Genomic DNA, 19,177 nt, shown 5'->3' on the forward strand with positions numbered 1-19,177 from the left:
AACCTCCTCTTCTCCAGGCTAAACATGCCCAGCTCCCTTAGCCGTTCCTCATAAGGCATCGTTTCCAGGCCTTTGACCATTTTGGTTGCCCTCCTCTGGATGGTGAGAAACCCCTGCCTGAGAGCCCTGAGAGTCAGCTGCCAGTCAAAACTGATAGTAATTGATTAGATGCATCAGTGGTCTTGAACCAGCATAAGGCAGCACCAAGTAGAAATATAAGCATCAGTGTCGACAGGCTAATAACAATACACAACATTTATATTAAGCATTTTCACTGTAGTCCTGTACATTTTTGCTTGGAAGCAAGTCCTGCTATAAGTGTGACTTCCTAGTAAGTGTGCTTAGGATTACATTCTTAAGCATGCGAGAGTGCAATCCTATCCGTGTCTACTCAGAAGCAAGTTCAACTCTGTGACGCCCCAGGGAATTTGATGGTGCAATATAATTTAAAAAATAAATAAAAACAAGTAAGTATCAATAGGCTGGGTTTATTAATGGTTTGCATAAGTAAAAAATAAATAAAAAAAATCTGCATTCATCCCAGTATTACTGCAAGAGATATCTACATTTTACATCTTGTGTTTTGTCCCTGGTGTATATACATTTTAATGACTGTGTTAACCCCCCCTCCCCCCCCCAGCCATCCAGGGGAATATAAACTGAAGAGCTGTATACAAATGTAATAAATAGATCATAGGTAATAAAATTCATTTTAAGAATTTCTGGCTTTCATAGGATAGGGTATTTCCCTCTACACACACACACACACACACACACACACACACACACACTCCCCCTCCCTCCAACCTCTTTCATACGTTCAGGGCCTCTGGACTATACATCCCATCAAGATCCCAATATGGTTTTCCAGTCCATAACCAAAGTCAATCCATCACTCCATTCCCAATGTTGACAAGGTCAGAGGTGGAAGGGAGCTTTGGCAGGGCTCCAAAAATACGAGACTCCTTTGAACAGCCAGTCAATCACATTCAATCAGTCAAGGAAAAACTGGAAGGCTTCCTAGCTTTGGAATCTTGGGAGTTTCCTTCTACCATTTCACTGCCCGCTGGGGGAGAATTAACACTGCTCCGAATTCTTTACTGATTCAATCATTTTCTTCCAGTTCATTAATTCTCCTTTGGGTTGATGCAGGGCACATTTTAAAAGGGAGGGACGCAACAAAACACCCTAATGAAATAATAGACTAACTTGTCTCTTCTCGTAACGTCACAAAGTCTTCTCACTTTCACTAGCTGCAAGGACAGGGCCAAGAGGGGCTTCTCTAGTTATTTTTAACTGGTGCCAGAATGGGGCTGGCAAGAGTGTAGGCGATTATCCAATTTGAAGCTTAGCAGATCCAGTGATTTGTAATTGCTTGAAAATACAGCCTGCAGACGATGGTGATTCCTCGCTTAGCCAAACAAACGAAAATCAATTAGTGTCAGTTCCCTTCTGCGCATTGTTACGTTTCCCGCAGTTTGTTTAAGGGAACGGCTGACACTTTTTCATACACATCTTGTGCTGTTACATTTCTGTTTAACTAAGATGTCATGTTGCTTGATTTGCTCAAAATCAAGTCAAGCCCAGCTGAGCAACGAAGTCTGAAATTCTTTTGTGGAATATTTAGCACATTGCCTCTCAGCTGCTCTGTCCTGAAGAAGCAACTAGAATGCAGAGTGAGACCGCCAGATTTTAATGATACAAAAGGGTTGGTCAACTTTAGACGTTATGCAGGGTTGCTGATCTCACTCACAAGGGTTGCCTCCTTATGAAAGCAAGGTAATCCATAAGCTGATGGGAACATGGGGAACTGTCACAATACACTGATTGGTCCATCCAGAGCAGTACACTGACTGGCAGAGGCTTTCCAGGATATCAGATCAGGCTTTCTCCCAACCATATGAGGAGATAGCAGGGATTGAAGCTGGAATTTTCTGTATTCAAGTTATGGTCTTTCCCTTATATTTAATCAGACCATTGGTCCACCTAGCTCAGTATTGTCTATACTGACTGTCAGTGGCTGTCCAGGATTTCAGACTAGGATCTCTTCCATCCCTACCTGGCGATGCCAGGGCCTAGACCTGGGATCTTCTGCATGGAAAGCAGACACTTTTCCCTTCGGATCTTAGCAACATTAGTAAATTAGCCAAACTAATTGCTCAACTACACACTACAGAGGAGGGCCAAGCTAACATGTGATATTAATGGAATAGATTTCCTTGGAATGCAAGCTATTCCTTGCCTTAATTTGCTCATCTGGATGGAGAATGCCAAGGAGTGTGTGAGTTTGTGTAGAAACCAGCCTACTGCCCAAAAATAACATTGACATTTGTTGCTCTGCCCTCTTTTGCTTTTTGCCCCACTCACCACTGGGAAGTGGCCCTTGGGTGGTTGTCCAGAAGGGAATGCAACCCTCGGGCTGAAAAGGGTTTCTTGCCCCAACATAGTAGAAATATAAATTTGCAAGCAACAATTCAAAAATGACCTTTCCAGTTGGGATGAGTGAGACCTAGTGCTTATGTGTGCACAGTTAGATTTTCACTAAAGATAGGGTGCAGCCACCATGCCTCCAATCGGGGATTTAAAACACAACCCTGTGCAGGTTTTCTTGGAATTAAGAACCATTGAGGTGCCCGAGAGTAAGTAAAAAGGCTATGCTTGCTCTGTATAGGATTGCATTGTTAATGTTTGAAGGCACAGAGGCGGGTGAGGAAGGGTTGACGATTGGTAACTCCAGCTGTCCATGGCAACACAATTTTTAAAAGAGGCCTTAAAATATTTTCAAAAGGAAAAGAGGGGTAAAATGGCTATAGGGAGTTACTTGGGACAATTACCAGAAAATCAGGTGTCTCCCTGGTAAATAGTATTTGCATTCCTTCTTCATCTTGCACACACTGCTGTTTTCTCCCCACCTTGATTATGTGACATATTTTGGACAATACTTCCCTTTCCTTCCCCATCCCCACCCCAGATAAAGGGCCATACCTTCAGACGGATCAAGCCTTCTCGCCCTCCGTCCGTGTTTTGAGTTGTTGTGAACAAACATGTTGTCAGATACCGCCAGTACATGCCCATCGACATTCACCGTTGTTGATAACACAACCTGCGTATTAAAAAGGCAGGGGAAGACAAGGCAGACAAATTACTTCCAGAGATCCATGTTTGATGCATTAATTAATCAGCTGAGTTTAAAATCCTATTCTATTTTGGCAAAATGAAATTGTGTCCTGCGGGGCTTATTCCTTCATTGAGGGACAAGATATTTCTGCCTTGCATTAATTTCATTTAGCAAAGCATCCTAAGAACTGGAAGACTCCTTGGGTCTTGGCATCGTAATATGCCAGCAAACTGCAAATGGCCTTAAATTTCATTTCCTATATCAGAAAGTATCACAAACTCTTTTCAGACGTCCTAAAAGGCCCTATTTTGAATACATATGAATATAAAAAGAAGCCTTGTCAGTCAGAGCACTGGTCTATCTCGTTCAGTTCTGTCTACATTGACTGGCAATGGCTCTCTGGGATTTCAGCACCACTCTAACCAACTGAACTATTCAGACACGAGTCCCTCCCTCTCCTACCTGGAGATGCCAGCTATTGAACCTGGGACCTTTTGCACAGCACAGTGCTTCCCCAAAGATGGTTGGATGGGACTGTGCCATCTATTGATCACAGAGCTTATGCACATAGAAGCTCTATGCACTACTGAGTATTCAGGAAAAAGCAAGGTCCCTAATCCAAGATGAGAGGTACCGCAGCTCCAGATACCAGTTACTGTGGGAAGTCAGTGGGGAAAGTCCTGCTTGGGTGCACTGCCTCTTTTACTTCTGATAGGGTGGTCATGTATCCTACTTTATATGCAAGTTGCAATATACAGAGCCTGTTAACATGTAGTCATTGGTGATGTGGGTGGGGTGAACAATAAGCATTCTTTTCAGTGCCAGGTAAAAACATTATTGTTTAGACAAACCTACCCAGATGCTTAGAAAGTTGTTTTTAATTTTAATCTGTTTTAGTATTTTTTGCATGTTTTATAGTATTATTTTTTAAAGTATTGTAATTTTTTTCATTATTTCATTTTTATTTTTATTTTCAAACTGCTTGGTTTGCAAACTCGTTTGTTTTTTTTACACTGAAGCAGTGTAGAAATTTTATGGAAGAAATAGTAAGTAAATAATAAACCCACTGCCCCTCCATGCATTTTTGAACAGTCTAAAGAAGTACTATGCAAAGCAAGTCCATTTCTCAATGCACACCTGGGTAGTGCAGCCATTAGCAATACTGCACCTGTAAGCATTATGGAACATCATATTTAAAAGGCATTTGCCTATGAAGTCAAGGACTCTGTGTACATTTTCCCAAATCACCTAAGCATGGAATACCAATCAAGCTTCGAAAATCAATAGAACAGACAAGCTGGCCCTTACAAATGCAGCACTGGCAAAAAGTCAGGCTCCAGCAAACAGAGAACTCCCATAGCTGTAGGAAACATAACCAAAGGAATGGAAACTCACAGCAGAGGCAGAGGGACTTACCTACGTGAAGGTTAGCCTTCAGTAAGAGGAGGTTGTAGATAATTAGATTGGAACCCAGAATAGGTAAAGGTAAAGGGGTAAAGGGACCCCTGACCATTAGGTCCAGTCACAGAGAACTCTGGGGTTGCAGCGCTCATCTCGCTTTACTGGCCGAGGGAGCTGGCATTTATCCGCAGACAGCTTCTGGGTCATGTGGCCAGCATGACTAAACCGCTTCTGGCAAAACCAGAGCAGTGCATGTAAACGCCATTTACCTTCCCGCCGGAGTGGTACTTATTTATCTACTTGCACTTTGACGTGCTTTCGAACTGCTAAGTTGACAGGAGCAGGGACCGAGCAACGGGAGCTCACCCCGTCGTGGGGATTCGAACCGCCAACCTTCTGATCGGCAAGCCCTAGGCTCAGTGGTTTAGACCCGCATCCCAGTAGAACTCGGAATACCTGAATTCAAACCCCTATTTAGCTATGCTGCACACTGGGTGAGATTGGCCCCCGTGTTTTTTCTCTACCTAGCCCACCTCACAGGGCTGTTTTGAGGACAGAAATAGTACCAGTAGTACCAGGGGCATATTCAAAGGTGAACTTTCTGAAGCAATAACCATTGTTAGAATACGTGCCCCACACTGGGCAAAGGATTGCTCCATTGTAGGGGGCAGTGGACTAGATGGTCTCATGGTCCCTTCCAGCTCTATGATTCTACGAGTCTATGATCCTTCAAAACTCACACCTATCCAAAGTTTGCAAAGCAGTCGTCTGCCAAAGCAACATGTACAAATATGCTCATACTAAAAACATGTGTATACAGTACATGTGCATATTACTGTAAATGTATGTATTACGTTAGTAGAAATGTATTACGTTAGTAGAAATTTCTTTGCAGAAATGTAGGTATTTGCAGATATCAACTGTATAGGAGAAAGTCAGACAAAAATACTGACAGTTTTCCAGAGGACTTTTAAAAAATGTAAATTGCAAACTGACGTGGAAATGTGGAGGACTAAATTTAAAACTGGGACAATAAGAAATTGAAGCACTTGCTCTGAGCAATGAGAGCATCACTGAGGGACATGAGGGGAAGCCCCATTGATGTTAGCTAGCATGAGAGTCAGCACATGCCAAGCCCTTAAACAGCAGGGGGAGGGTATCGCCTTTGTGCCCTGCTGAGGAGCTTGCTGGAAGCTGCTAGCAGCTAGCCACTGTGGAGAAAAAGATTGCTGGACTAGAAGGACCTTTGATCTGATCCAGCAGAGCTTTTGTAATGCTCTTAAGACTTTTGGCTACTCCTGTATTTATTAAAGAACACCCAGTGCATTAAAGATCTTAAATGTGCAAGCAAGGGGCACATAACAGCTCACCTTGCAATTCAGCAGGATGAAGTCATCAAGTTACATAAAGTAAACCCTTTCTAAAGGGTGTCTGGTAAGCTTGTTTTGGTCAAGAATCAGAACATAATTCTCAGGGTGTTTTTGTAAGCTGGAATTTATTCCAAAGCACAAATCATATGATGAGAGTAGTCATATATGAATGATGCATGCCTGTATCAAACATGTACTAGTTTTGCTGCTCTTTTGTTGAGTGTTATTGGTTATAGCATGGCTAAATTGAAATGCTAGTAGTAGCAGTAGTAACAACAACAACAACAATGAATATCTGAAAGCTCCTGAACGTCAACATTTGCAAGTAAATACTGCAAATCCCACACCAAAAATTTATGAATAACCAAAAATGAAATGCACCAGTGAACTTGACTGTGACCTAAATAATCACGCAGTGAGCTTGATGGCTGAGTGGAGATTTGAGCCCCAGTCTCTTGGGACTTAGTCCAACACTCTAACCCACTACACCCCATCTGGGATTCAGTCACAAACAGTTAGACATTCTCTGTAATATCCATCTTGCCAGTTTTGCTGGCAAACAATGTATGAACAAGGGCTTATATTGCCCCTGCTCACTGACTTGCTGCAATTTGTACATGAGTGCAACCATTAATATATGATTCTACTGACATGCATTCTATTACACAGCAGGTATCTTATTGCTAGGGACGCGGGTGGCGCTGTGGGTTAAACCACAGAGCCTAGGACTTGCCAATCAGAAGGTTGGCAGTTCGAATCCCCGCGACAGGGTGAGTTCCCGTTGCTCGGTCCCAGCTCCTGCCAGCCTAGCAGTTCGAAAGGACGTCAAAGTACAAGTAGATAAATAGGTACCGCTCCAGCGGGAAGGTAAACGGTGTTTCCATGCGCTACTCCGGTTCACCAGAAGCGGCTTAGTCATGCTGGCCACTTGACCTGGAAGCTGTACGCCAGCTCCCTTGGCCAATAAAGCGAGATGAGCACCACAACCCCAGAGTCGGCCACGACTGGACCTAATGGTCAGGGGTCCCTTTACCTATCTTATTGCTAAAGAACAACCAGGTGCCTCTGGGAAGCCCACAAAGGACAGGAGCAAAACTCCTCTTCCACCAAGTTCTCCAACTTTCAGAGCCTCTGACCTGGAAGAGAGCTGTATATCCATTGTTATCCTCCATGAATTTATCAAATCTCTTTTTAAAGCCATCTAAGTTAGTGGTTGTCACTATGGTCACATCCACACCAGATATTTAAAGCAAATTTAAATCACATGTCTTTCCCAAAGGAATCCTGGAAATTGTTGTGTACCCCTCACAGAGATACAATTCTCAACACCCTCAAAAAAAAATACAGCTCCTACGATTTTTGATTATTTTTTTTTAGGGGAAGCCAAATGCTTTACATTGCTTTAAATATTTGGTGAAGATGTGAACTACATCTTCTGGCAGTGAATTCCATAGTACTGTGTGAAGAAGTACTTCAGCTTGTCTATTCTGAATCGCCTTCTGGTCAGTTTCATTGGATGACCCTGAATCAGTGGCAGAGAGCAGGCGAGGGCAGGGCTGGTGCACGTCTCGGGGCGGAGCACGCTGCCCGGGGGCGCGCCACCTGCGGGGGTGTGGTGCCCAGCACGGGGGGGGGGCACAATGGCACCCTGGGGATCACACTGCCGGGGGCGGTACGCTCCCCCCCCCACTCCTCTTCTTCCGCCAGTGCCCTGAATTCTAATATTATGAGAGAAAGCTCTCTCAATTCACTTTCTCTCCACTGTGCATAAAGTTAAGGACCTCAATCAAGCCCCCTCCTGTCACTATTTTCCTTAACTAAAAAGCCTCAAACATTGTAACCTTCCTTCATGCAGGAAGTGCTCCAGCCTCCTGATAATTGTGGTTGTCTTACCTGGCACATTTTCCAGTTCTACACCTCCATTTTGAGATGCAGAACCATACAATGAATAGATTCTCCCAGAGTGGCTGGGGAAACCCAGTCAGATGGGCAGGGTATTATTATTATTATTATTATTATTATTATTATTATTATTTTCCTTAGTTCCTTAGTTCAATTCCACCATTGTTCCTCCTGGCTCACACTGCCTGCACACTCCCAACCAGCCGAAGATGATGAGCTCTTGATCCGTCGTCTTCCGAGGGCTGAATGAGGCGCGGAGGCTGCCACAGCCACTTGAATGCAGCTAAGCCCCTCCCCCAGGCCAGCCCTATTGGCTGGCCAGCCAAGGGGGCAGCACGGCAGCCAGGAGATGACGCAGGGGGCCGAACATGCCCCCCTGCTGCCGTGGGAATGGTTCCCGCTCACAATATCTCCCCTCTCTGAGGAGGAGGAGAGGCTTTGTTTGATCAACGTGCAGAGGGGAGGCAGAAGAAATGGAAAGAAATTACTCCTGTGGCAAGAAATTACTCCTGTGGCAAACTCTGCAGGTGCAACAGTCTCCACAGTGTGCAGAAATCAAAACAGAACAACTGCAGGTTCCAGAGGGTTTTGTTGTGTGTCAAGAACCCATGCCCCCACATCATGTTGAATAATAACACATGGACACCATATTTTAGGTTAATGGGCAAAATTTAGGCCACAACTTTATTGGTTACAGAATGTGAGTGGTATTGGCTTAGGCACTGGAATTGAACTGACTATATCTGACTCCTGCCCACCTGCAGGAAGTCTCACAAGGGTTTACCACCAGTAGGGTGAGCCCTGCTGATGCACATCAACTAGGATCTCCCCCAGGGTCACTGATAGGGGTCATGCCATGGCCCTAGCCACTGTCTGGGCTTCGGACAGAGACTATGCCCCTCAGATTCCTTTAACAGAATACCCTTTAGTATGAAGGAGCAGGTGATGGCCACACCTCCCCTCCCCTGAACAAGGTTTTACCAATGCCTAACCACCAAACCTTACAAAGTTGTGACATTTGTTACGAGGTGGGCGAAAACCAAATGGCCAGTGCCAATTTGCCAAGTGGAAAAATTCCTACCAGGCCCCTCAACGGCGACCAACCGAGGTCCATAGCAAGGCCAATATAGTCAATGCATGAAAAGAGGACGGGAGGGAGATCTGTGGAAGCTGGAACAAGAGGGAGATCCCCTTGCCGTGCTACGGTTTAAAAGGGGGGTAAGCCACCCCCCGGCCGGCTGGGTTGGCTGGCCGGGGGCCATATCGTGGGGCTTCGCCGGCCCCCGATGTGTGTGGAGGCCACGTGATCCAGCCGCAACACCATCCCACTCGGAAGTGGAATGGCTTTCTAAAGCTAATCCTGAATCCTGAGTTGAGGTGATGTTGGGTTTGTCCAAAGCAAGGCAGGGGTGGTGAAGCCCTTTATGGTGCCTTGGTGGACCAGATTTTTTTTTTATATAAAAAAAAAACCCTGCAGAAAAGCATCTGCTAAAAGTGAAACTATATCTCTAAGCTTCCCATAGAAGGAAGAGGCTAAAGTGGGGAAGAGGAGTAGAGGAAAGGGAACAGCTTTGCAAAACTGAAACGTACACCTCTATCTAATGTAAAAAATCCGGGATCAGTGGGGGAATGGGGAGCTCCTTTACAAATTACAGGTCTACACTGTAATGACAGGAAATGGTTTTACCAGCATTCTCCTATCCCAGTGTTTTGAGGAAGGGAGCAGATTTTCAGGAGTGAAACCTAAGTCTTTAAGCTTACAGAAGACAACAAGATGGGGTTAAGGATGGGGCAGCGGGGAAAGCTCCTTTGCAATTGACTGGGCTACTGTTGCTTATAATCAGACAGAATTATTTTAACTGAAAAGCAGACATCTTTTATTTCCTCCCACCTCAAAATCAAATTTTCTTTACTTTTTTTAAAAGGTTTTACCCCTTATGGTTGTGAAAAGGGGGCTCTTTAATGTTGCCTCTAGCTGCATGGGAGCCATAACTGCCATATAGCTAAAGTAATATCAAAGGCTGCAATCCTATACACATGTAAGAAGAATCTCCTGGTGTGTTAAGTTGTGGGTGAACATATCATACGACACAGCGATTCTTCAAACAGCTCTTGTTTATTCACAGGCCAGAACAGAACAGAACTGAAGGGTTCAGTCAGCCTGCTTATATAGAGCTCCAGTACAACGTAACTGTAACAATTTTCTAAAACTATCCAATCACTGAACGTCACTTTCAATCCCTTATTTGCATAACTATCTACAGTATCCCCCTGCTGGCCGAGGGTGAGAACTTCAGTACATAACATGGTGGATCAGACCAAAGGCTCATTTAGTCCAGCACCCCATTCTCACTAGATGCTTATGGGAATCCTGGAAGCAAGACATTAGCACAACAGTGCTTTCCCACTTGTGCTCCTCAGCATACTACTTCTGCTGCTGAAGGAGGAGCATAGTCACTGGGGCTACAAGGCATTGATAGCCTTGTTTTCCATGTATTTGTCCAAACCTCTTTTAAGGTGGTGGGCATCACTACATCTTGTGGCATAAAATAGGAGTTATGTCTACCCCAGGATCATGTTGGTTGCCCTTTCCTGAACCATTTCCACCTCTACAATATCTTTTTGGGGATGCAGTGGCTACAACTGCACACAGTATTCCAAATGTGGTCACACCATAGATTGCTAGAATGCTATTGTGATATTGGCAACCTTGTTTTCAAATCCTTTTGTAACATGGACTTGACCTTTTTCACAGCTGCCACACACTGGGTCAACATTTTCACTGAATTATCATGACTTCTCTTTCCTGGTCAGTCACCACTAGTTCAGGCACCATCAGTGTGAGTGTGAAATTAGAATTTTTTGCCTCACTTGTTTAGATTGGAATCATATTTCTCATTTTAATTCAATTCACTCAGTTTTGAGAGGTTCTTTGGGGTTCCTCTCAATCCCAGCTCACTGTTCAGCCCAATTATTTATGAACAAATTAAAACACAGAGATCCCAATGACAGTCTTGGACAGACTCCACTACATCCCTCCACTGTCAAAACTCTCCATTTATTTCTGGTCTCTTCTTCCTGTTACTGATCCTATGAGAACCAGTTCTCGTGCCCCATGACTGTTCATCTCACTCAGGGACATTTTCAGAAGTCCATGTACACAATGTCTATCCATCTGCTTACTTACCCACTCAGAACACTAAAGGTTAGTTAGATGGGAGTTGAGGAAGCTATGCTGGCAAGACTTATTGTTCTATATGTTTGGTAATTCTATCTTTGACAAAGCTTTTCACCAGTTTTATCAGAAAGATATTAAACTAACTGGCCTGTAATGTCTCACCTCAATTCCTAATAATAATAATAATAATAATAATAATAATAATAATAATGTGTTATTGGTCAGGTATGGGTATTAATCTTAAGGTATGGATGTTTATCTTACTTTTTTTGTAAGAAAATCACCAATTTCACATTTGAGTTAAGAACTTCTTCAATGCCATCTGGACCTGGTGGTTTGTTCATTTTTTATTTGTCAGTACAGCCTAGAGCTTTTTCTCTTATCACCCACTATTTTTATTTATTTTATTAATTAAATTTATTTTCTGCCCTTATTCCCAATAGAGCCCAGACTGGCATATGAGAGACATTGCACACACTTTTGTAAATCAAGAAAATCTTCAATAATAATAATAGTAATAAATTATGGGGAAAAAGGAAAAAAGAAGAAGGAAGACCCCAAAAATCCATGGAGAAATTCAGAGGAGAATTTTGGAAGCACCCATATTCCATAGACCAATATGCATTCATTAAAGAATAAAAAGCTAACCCTGTGTGGGAATATTCTCAAACCTGTGTGTCCCACTTTCAGAAAGAGAATTTCTGGCTTTAACAGCTGACAAAACTGTTCTTGGCCCACAGAAGGGAAACCTGCTCTCTGGGAGAATCTTATGCTGACTGAAAGAATGCTTTGTCTTCTCAAGATGAACTTAATTCATTCCAAAAGGTGCCTGTCATACTGCGCATTAATGCTGTACTCGCATTCCCGCCACAAAATGTGTTGCTTTCATGTGCCAATAGATTTCATCATTGTGCATTTGGGTGGAGCTGGGACTCTGCTCCAAAGTGAACATTTCCCCTGTGACATAAGAGAGCCCAGTCAGATGCACTTCATTATTTTCTCTTAAACAATGGAAATAAATTTTAATCTCTTGCTGGCCAGCCCAGACCACACTTCAGTGGCAAGGGAATAAGGCTGAATTATTCCAGTGTCTGAAATATTTACGAGAAGATTTTAAATTGTAACCAAATGTAAATCAAAACGTATATTATTGCACAAACATAACACACACACACACAATTCCAACCATGCACAAGCAGAGACTATATATTATACACACCCACTGGGATAGAGGTATAAACTTATATATACACCGGAAGCATACAGTCGACCACAGATCATTCTAGCATATTTTTACATATATGTGTGTGTGTGTGCTTAATTTAATATGACTGGAGGTGGCAGTGGCAGAAGGTATCAAAAACAATCATGTAGTGGGAGATTTGGGGCCAGAGAAGATGGGATGTGGCAGCCATGTTTGTTTTCTCATGGTTCTGCCTCATTTTTCATATAAAGTAAGGTGAGGAAATATATTATTTTTTACAACAAAAACAGCATGTGGAGGAGGAGACCTGACTGCCCCACTGCCTTATTGCAGGCTTGGATCCTTTGAGCTCTTCCCTCCCCAGCCTGGTTCTCACCCAGTATCTCAGTGCCAAACTAGGAATGGTCCAATTTTTTGATCTCCTATGGGTGTGCTTCCCACCACCACCACAAAAAAAGAAAAATCTCTCAGCGGTTTCCATAAATTAGTATAAAATATTCACCAAAAATACAGATAAAATCCACAAAATTTAAAAACAAGTATACATAATAAAATGGTAAATAATACTAAGCACCATCTCCCTGACGTTAATAGATCTATTGATTTACTACACATTATAATTTATTTCGACATTATCCCAATTGTCTTGGATTTAGGGGGCTGGGGAGTTTCTCTTACCCCACACCTACACAGAATAATCTAGATAACGTTGAAATAAATAATTAGTAAATTAATTCACATTTTTGCAGTCTCTTACATACTATGGATGGGACGCGGGTGGCGCTGTGGGTTAAAGCCTCAGCGCCTAGGACTTGCCGATCGAAAGGTTGGCGGTTCGAATCCCCGCGGCGGGGTGCGCTCCCGTCGTTCAGTCCCAGCGCCTGCCAACCTAGCAGTTCGAAAGCACCAGCGGGAAGGTAAACGGTGTTCCGTGTGCTGCGCTGGCTCGCCAGATGCAGCTTGTCACACTGGCCACGTGACCCGGAAGTGTCTGCGGACAGTGCTGGCTCCCGGCCTCTAGAGTGAGATGAGCGCACAACCCTAGAGTCTGGCAAGACTGGCCCGTACGGGCAGGGGTACCTTTACCTACATACTATGGACGGTGTCCAAAGCACTCTTCTACTAGCACAAGTTATGCTTGTGCAGCAGAAATTTATCCGCTTCTCCCCCTTCCCATGAAACCCAGCACCCTTCCCAAATCTGCTCCAGGGGGTGGGGAGGAGATCCAGAAGAGATTTGGGGTAGCATGGAGGAGGGGGAAGTGTGCTACCATGATGGGTTCCTTAGCACTACACTGGATACAACCCTATGCACTAGGCCCAAATACACATATATGTGAACAGCCCAGGTACACCTAATTGTGTATATTCCATATCTGCACTCTCAAACCTTGGCAGTAGTACTCTAGGACAGCAAGGGAAATGTTTAACAAACCTACCTTTCAAACTGCCAAATCAGTATGGGCACAGCAGTCCCTGGCATATGTTGGTTCTAACATGTTTGTTACCGTTACAGCCATCATTACCATATGACATTCACAGCTCATAGTATGTGTGTCCACCAGAACAGTACACAAATATGCTGTGTATTGCAACAAAAATAACAAAACAGATTCCAGCCTTTGCTTCTTGTATTTTGGGCAACTAGAAGGAAATGTAGTATTCTGTAACATGGCATGGCTGATTGGAATCTTGAAAAACAACACTCCACATAGCAATATTTTGTTGCACATCCCAAGTGATCACTAAGTATAGAACATCCACACTCAGAGCCAGTATGCCTCTGATTAGAGGAACTGTACCTAGGGCTGACCCAAGGCATTTTGGCACCTGAGGCGAACCACAAAATGGCAACATGCCCCCTTTGGACTAGGGAAGAAGGGGTGAGTGAAGAGCAAAAGGGGAATGAAGATCTACATCAGGAAGAAGGGTGGGAGGAGACCAGCAGCACCTCCTAGTCACCAAGAATGCTGGCAAGGAGAAGGCAGATGCAGCCTCCAACAGCCTTAGCTGTTGCTGCCACCGCAGCAGCATCAGTGGGTGATGTATTCCTTGGAGGCCAGATCTGCTGGCCCTGTGGATCCTGCCACTTGAGGTGGTCACCTCGCCTTGTTTCATGGATGGGTCAACTCTGAGTGTACCTCTACTTGTTGGATACTAGGGGCAAACTAGTGCTGTGCCAAGATCTGTCTTCTGGTTTCTCAAAAGTTTTCTTCCTCTGTGAAAGAGGCTTCCATTTATGTACCTCATGGGCGCTGTAGAACTTCATTGGAATTTTGGTTGGTCTTCAGTGTGGCATAAACCTGTTCTCTGACAGGTGGCCAAGGGTAGTGTATGTGTTTTTCTTTCCATCAGAAATTTCTCCAGCACTCTACTGCCTTTTTGGTTGCCCTCACTTTCCATTCCACCCCATGGAATAAGTTACATCACGATGCCTTCCCTGGGTTTGGTTGAAGTGCAGACTCCCAAGAAGGCTGCAGAGTGCAGATCACTGGTGGGATGCTTTACAGAATGAAAGACGAGACACTCACAATGACCCCTTGGCCACTTGCATCCCGTGAGAATTTCACCAACTTTTTATCTCCCCTTTGATAATTTTCAGGTGAAATTTCTTTTCTCCATTAGTTAATGGAGAATGGTCAGGGAGGAAACGCAGGAGACATTTTCTGGCACAGGGCTAGAGAGAGTACGAGATGAATCTTCATCATCTTCCACCCAAGCTTTTCCTTCACCATGAATCATTCACCTACTTTAAAATATACCTACTGTAGCTCTCAGTGACTCCTGATACCAGTTGAATGATTCCTGACTACTTTAATAATGATGGGTTGGTTTTATTGTATATTGAATTCGTTTTGAATTGCTGTTTTGTATTGAGTTGTTTTATTGTATTCTACCTTGGGATTATTGGAACCACCACAACAACATATTTTACCAACGAAAAGCTGCTTAGCATTATGGATAAGAAATTGTTCTTTAATAGAGACATAGCTCCACTCAAATCTCATGCCGAAAATAGACCACTGCCAAGCATGTTTTATACTGAAGAGTTAAAAGTCCATGATTTTTGTGTTTTGTTTTGTTTTTTTAAAAAAAGGAAGCGGACATTCCTCTATAGTCTCCAGCTCCCAGGCCCTCCCCCTTTCACCAGCCAACAGCTTTCCCCCAGTGAGCATTTCCTGGGTCATGGAGGGTGACCCTTTCCATCTGGAATCAATCAGTCAACTCCTGACAACTTCCTGAAACACCTCACTCCATTTCCTGTTCTCTCCCCCTTCTCCTTTCCCCCCTCGTTCGCTTCACTCTTCAAAACTGCAGGCCGCAGCAACTTAATGTTAGAGGGTCAGGCACAGTTAGACTCCAAAACACTACACAAGAAAACCTTTGACCTTCAGAAATCTTTACATCTTAGCTAAACAAATCAAGGTCAATATTTCTTACCATTATCTTGTTAACCATTTAGGTGCTTTCCCCCTCCCTTCTTTTGCCAATGCCCTCCTGATGGCATATCCATCAATACCACTTGTTCACCCATTATCATAAAACATGACATGCTTTTGTTTTCTTTAGGGGTATTTAAGGCTGGTGAAAGGCATTGGACTGACATCCCTGGAGATCTAGGTCTGTTAGGATAACTGTTGAGCACCATAGGCAAGTATCGCTTGTATAGCTAAGCAAGAAGTCAGGCTAAGGCCTTCCTGAAAGACACTTTTCTAGTTTGGGTTCGGTTTTGCCAGCCAAGATTAAACACTGGTGGCATGAATGAGGTTGTAATCAGGTGATCGGGGTCTAAGAGGGTATAGTTGCTTGTCTCTCTCTCGAGTTAATCGCCAACATTATTCTCTAAATAATGGGACCTCACAGGTGTCTGTTTTGGTCCTTAAAATTTCTTCTTCTTTCTGCAAAGCATGTAGGAATCACTCATTTATTTGCTCCCAGACTGACTGCCACACAGGCACCTGAGTTTGCTATTAGTGGGGGCCACTGTGAGAACCAGCACTAACTGAAATATAATGGTGTCATGAATGTACTCCAAGGATATTCTTCTGCTAGAATTGTTCTGGGGTTTGTGTTCCCAATGAGTGTCCAGAATTTGTGCAGCCTATCTCATCCCTCAGTGAAATGGTGGGGGTGGAATCCTGTTATGGTTCCAAGAGAGGGGTGGGGATCCTTTATAGCACCGGACATCTGGAAATAATACGAAATTCATGATGTACTTTCCCTTATAACTGCTCAGTTACACTAACATATTTTTCTAGTTTGGCAAAAGTTGCTATGCTATTAAATTTTTAATATTTATTATTGTTATTTTCATCATGGGAAGAAGAAAAACAAGTCACAGCAGCCTTCCATTCTGCTCTCTCTTTCCATTCAGACAAGCTTCCCGAAGTTATCCATTGGGGTTCCAGTGTGAAAGGAAGAGATAAATTGACTAATGAATTTGTCTTTGTGAGTGTGCACCAATTTAGTTAACAGGGATTAACTCATTGTTAATACTGCCTAATCACTGAAAGTGATATTTCTCCTTGCTTCTGTCACTGCTCTCTCTTGACAAAGAAAAGTGGCAGCACCAGGAGGCTTAGGAGGTTAGTAGTGAGTCCCCTTTCTGGGGTGTGGACCTCAGCAAAAGCCTGATGGTGCCAACTCTGCTGGTGAAGAGTGTAAGATTGAACCAGAAAAGGACAGACAGTTTGATAAACATAGAAAAGTTTTACATGCATAAAATGATATGGTTTGAATGCATTGCATTTAAAATGCTATGAAATAATTGATGACTCATCACTGGAATCCTAGAGATCTTTAACAGGAGGAGATGAATCCTGAAAAGTCAGTTGCAGCAGTAGCAGAAGCAAAAGCTCTGTGATGATGATACAAGTATGTTACTCAGGATCTCTCTCTGGGAACAGAGAGAGAAAAGTTTATTGAACTTTATTAAGGACTAAAAAGAATATGGAATGACATTGCTTAAGAGCAATGTGTGACTTTGTATTATGTAACATTTATTTGTAACTGTTTTCCAGTAAATCTTTGAAACTCATCCTTGTGGTGAAGAGCAAATTCATTTCTACTCTACACAAGGTCCAGATCAGGGATTCCACTTGCAATGACTCTAACACAGTTCTAGCTCATTCCTTGTTTCTGCCTTCTGGTTGCCCTTTGAGCTAGACCTTTAGCTTGCTTCCTCAGCATTGTCATCTGGCTTGTCCTATAGAAGTATCCCACAGTTCTTGATTCGGAGCTCCTGGCTAACCTCATGCTGCTGCCAATGGCAAAGCTGTGTCAGCCACAGTTTCTGAGGCTAACTTACCTCAGAGGAAGACATCAGGTGTGCCATAGTGAGCTCCTTGCTAGAATAATATATACATAAACTACAGTGTGGGTGTTGTGAAAGCACTACGTGTTTCAAAAGTGACCGTGCAGGAAAGAATGGGAAGATTCTGTCTCTTCAGCCAATTTGTGTGAATAAATGGGTGGAGGAAACTTTTTAATATATGTATGTATAATGTTGAATCAAGTGACAGTGAGAACACTCTAAAGGGTTTGTGATATTCATTCCAGATTATTAAGTCTGTAGTAAGAGAATGCAGTCGTACCTTGGTTGACGAATGCCTTGGGAGTCAAACGTTTTGGCTCCCAAACGCCGCAAACCCGGAAGTGTTCCAGTTTGCAAACGTTCTTTGGAACCCAAACGTTCAACGTGGCTTCCTTCAGCCAATCGGAAGCTGCTCTTTGGTTTCTGAATGTTTTGGAAGTTGAACAGACTTCCAGAATGGATTCCGTTCGACTTCTGAGGTACAACTGTATAACAGAATGTAATTTTCGCTGCTGTGAAACATGACCAGAGGGGAGCTGAATACTTTGAGAAAATGTATTCAGTCTCAAAAATCTCAGAAAAATCTGTCTCCACAGAGCTTTCGAATATGCCTAAGCAGTTTAGAGGATCAGAACTAGATTAATTTAACAACTTGCAGGAAATGTATTTTGCCCCTCCCCCCTCCCAAATTAGAACCATGAAGGAGGAAAAAATAAATGATTTGGGATATCTACAAGATTTGCTCCTGGGCCATATATGTGTGTTGCTGTACATACAGACCTCTTGAGTGGGCAGACTGTCCCATTCTGTTCCAACCACCCCACATATGCAAGGAAGTGTCCATTCAGATAAGCTAGATCCATCTGGAGGAACTACTCATGCATAATATTGTAATAAATCAATGAATTCGGGGAACTATTCATCCCAGTGTGCCTCAATCTACAAATGCTCGTGTAATTACAGTGAGTGTGAATTTTTAAGATTCATTAAGGGGACACGAGTCATTCAAGTATAGGTCATGTCCATAGATTTCAGTGGGTCTACTCTGTGTAGAACTTTGTTGGATACAACCAGGAAATTATACATCCTATTCTCAAAGACGCATCCTAGAAATAGTTGACTAGTCTTTTTATCATTCAATCTCAATGCATTCGTGATATTTCCAATTAATTTGATGAAACAATGCCTTGTTAGAAAAAGGGGAGGGGTTTCCACAAAATAACGTCACATCACTGATCACGTCTCATGGTAAAGTTATGACACAGAAGGACTCTGGCTGGAGAACTGCATTGCAAAATTCCAAGATGGGTGAGTTTAGAAGGACGGCCGTGCTCCAGTTCATGTACTGTTTCGGAAAGTGCAAATGAGGTAGGTTTACCTTTAAATGTGAACTGATTTTCTCCCTGGACATGTACTGGCACCTAAAAAGCCTTGTGCCATATCTACATCAGTTACCTTCAAATAGAGGGTTCCCTTCTGACAGTGTTTCTAATACTATACAAGGTTACATGAACACCCTACCACATATACCCGGTATATATGACCCTTCTATAACCTGTACATGATCTGGCATAGAGATAAAATTCACTCAGATCTTTTTGTTCCCCTCACCTACTTTTCTGTTTCTAAAACTTAATTAAATCAAGCGTTTGAAGAAACACCCCCCTTTATTCCTTCATTCTGCATGTACA

At 43.1% G+C, this 19,177-nt stretch overlaps 1 protein-coding gene across 2 annotated transcripts in view; it reads right to left on the reverse strand.

The window, feature by feature from the left end:
• Nucleotides 1–19,177, reverse strand: part of EBF2 (EBF transcription factor 2) — a 252,915-nt gene that overhangs the window by 55,190 nt on the left and 178,548 nt on the right. For both annotated transcript variants that reach the window (XM_028708250.2, XM_028708249.2), the window contains exon 8: nt 2,986–3,103. In XM_028708250.2, coding sequence (XP_028564083.1) covers nt 2,986–3,103 — 118 coding nt within the window. The remainder of the gene's footprint in view (nt 1–2,985; nt 3,104–19,177) is intronic.

The sequence above is a fragment of the Podarcis muralis genome, chromosome 15, assembly GCF_964188315.1.
Source record: "Podarcis muralis chromosome 15, rPodMur119.hap1.1, whole genome shotgun sequence".
NCBI classification, from domain to species: Eukaryota; Metazoa; Chordata; class Lepidosauria; order Squamata; family Lacertidae; genus Podarcis; species Podarcis muralis.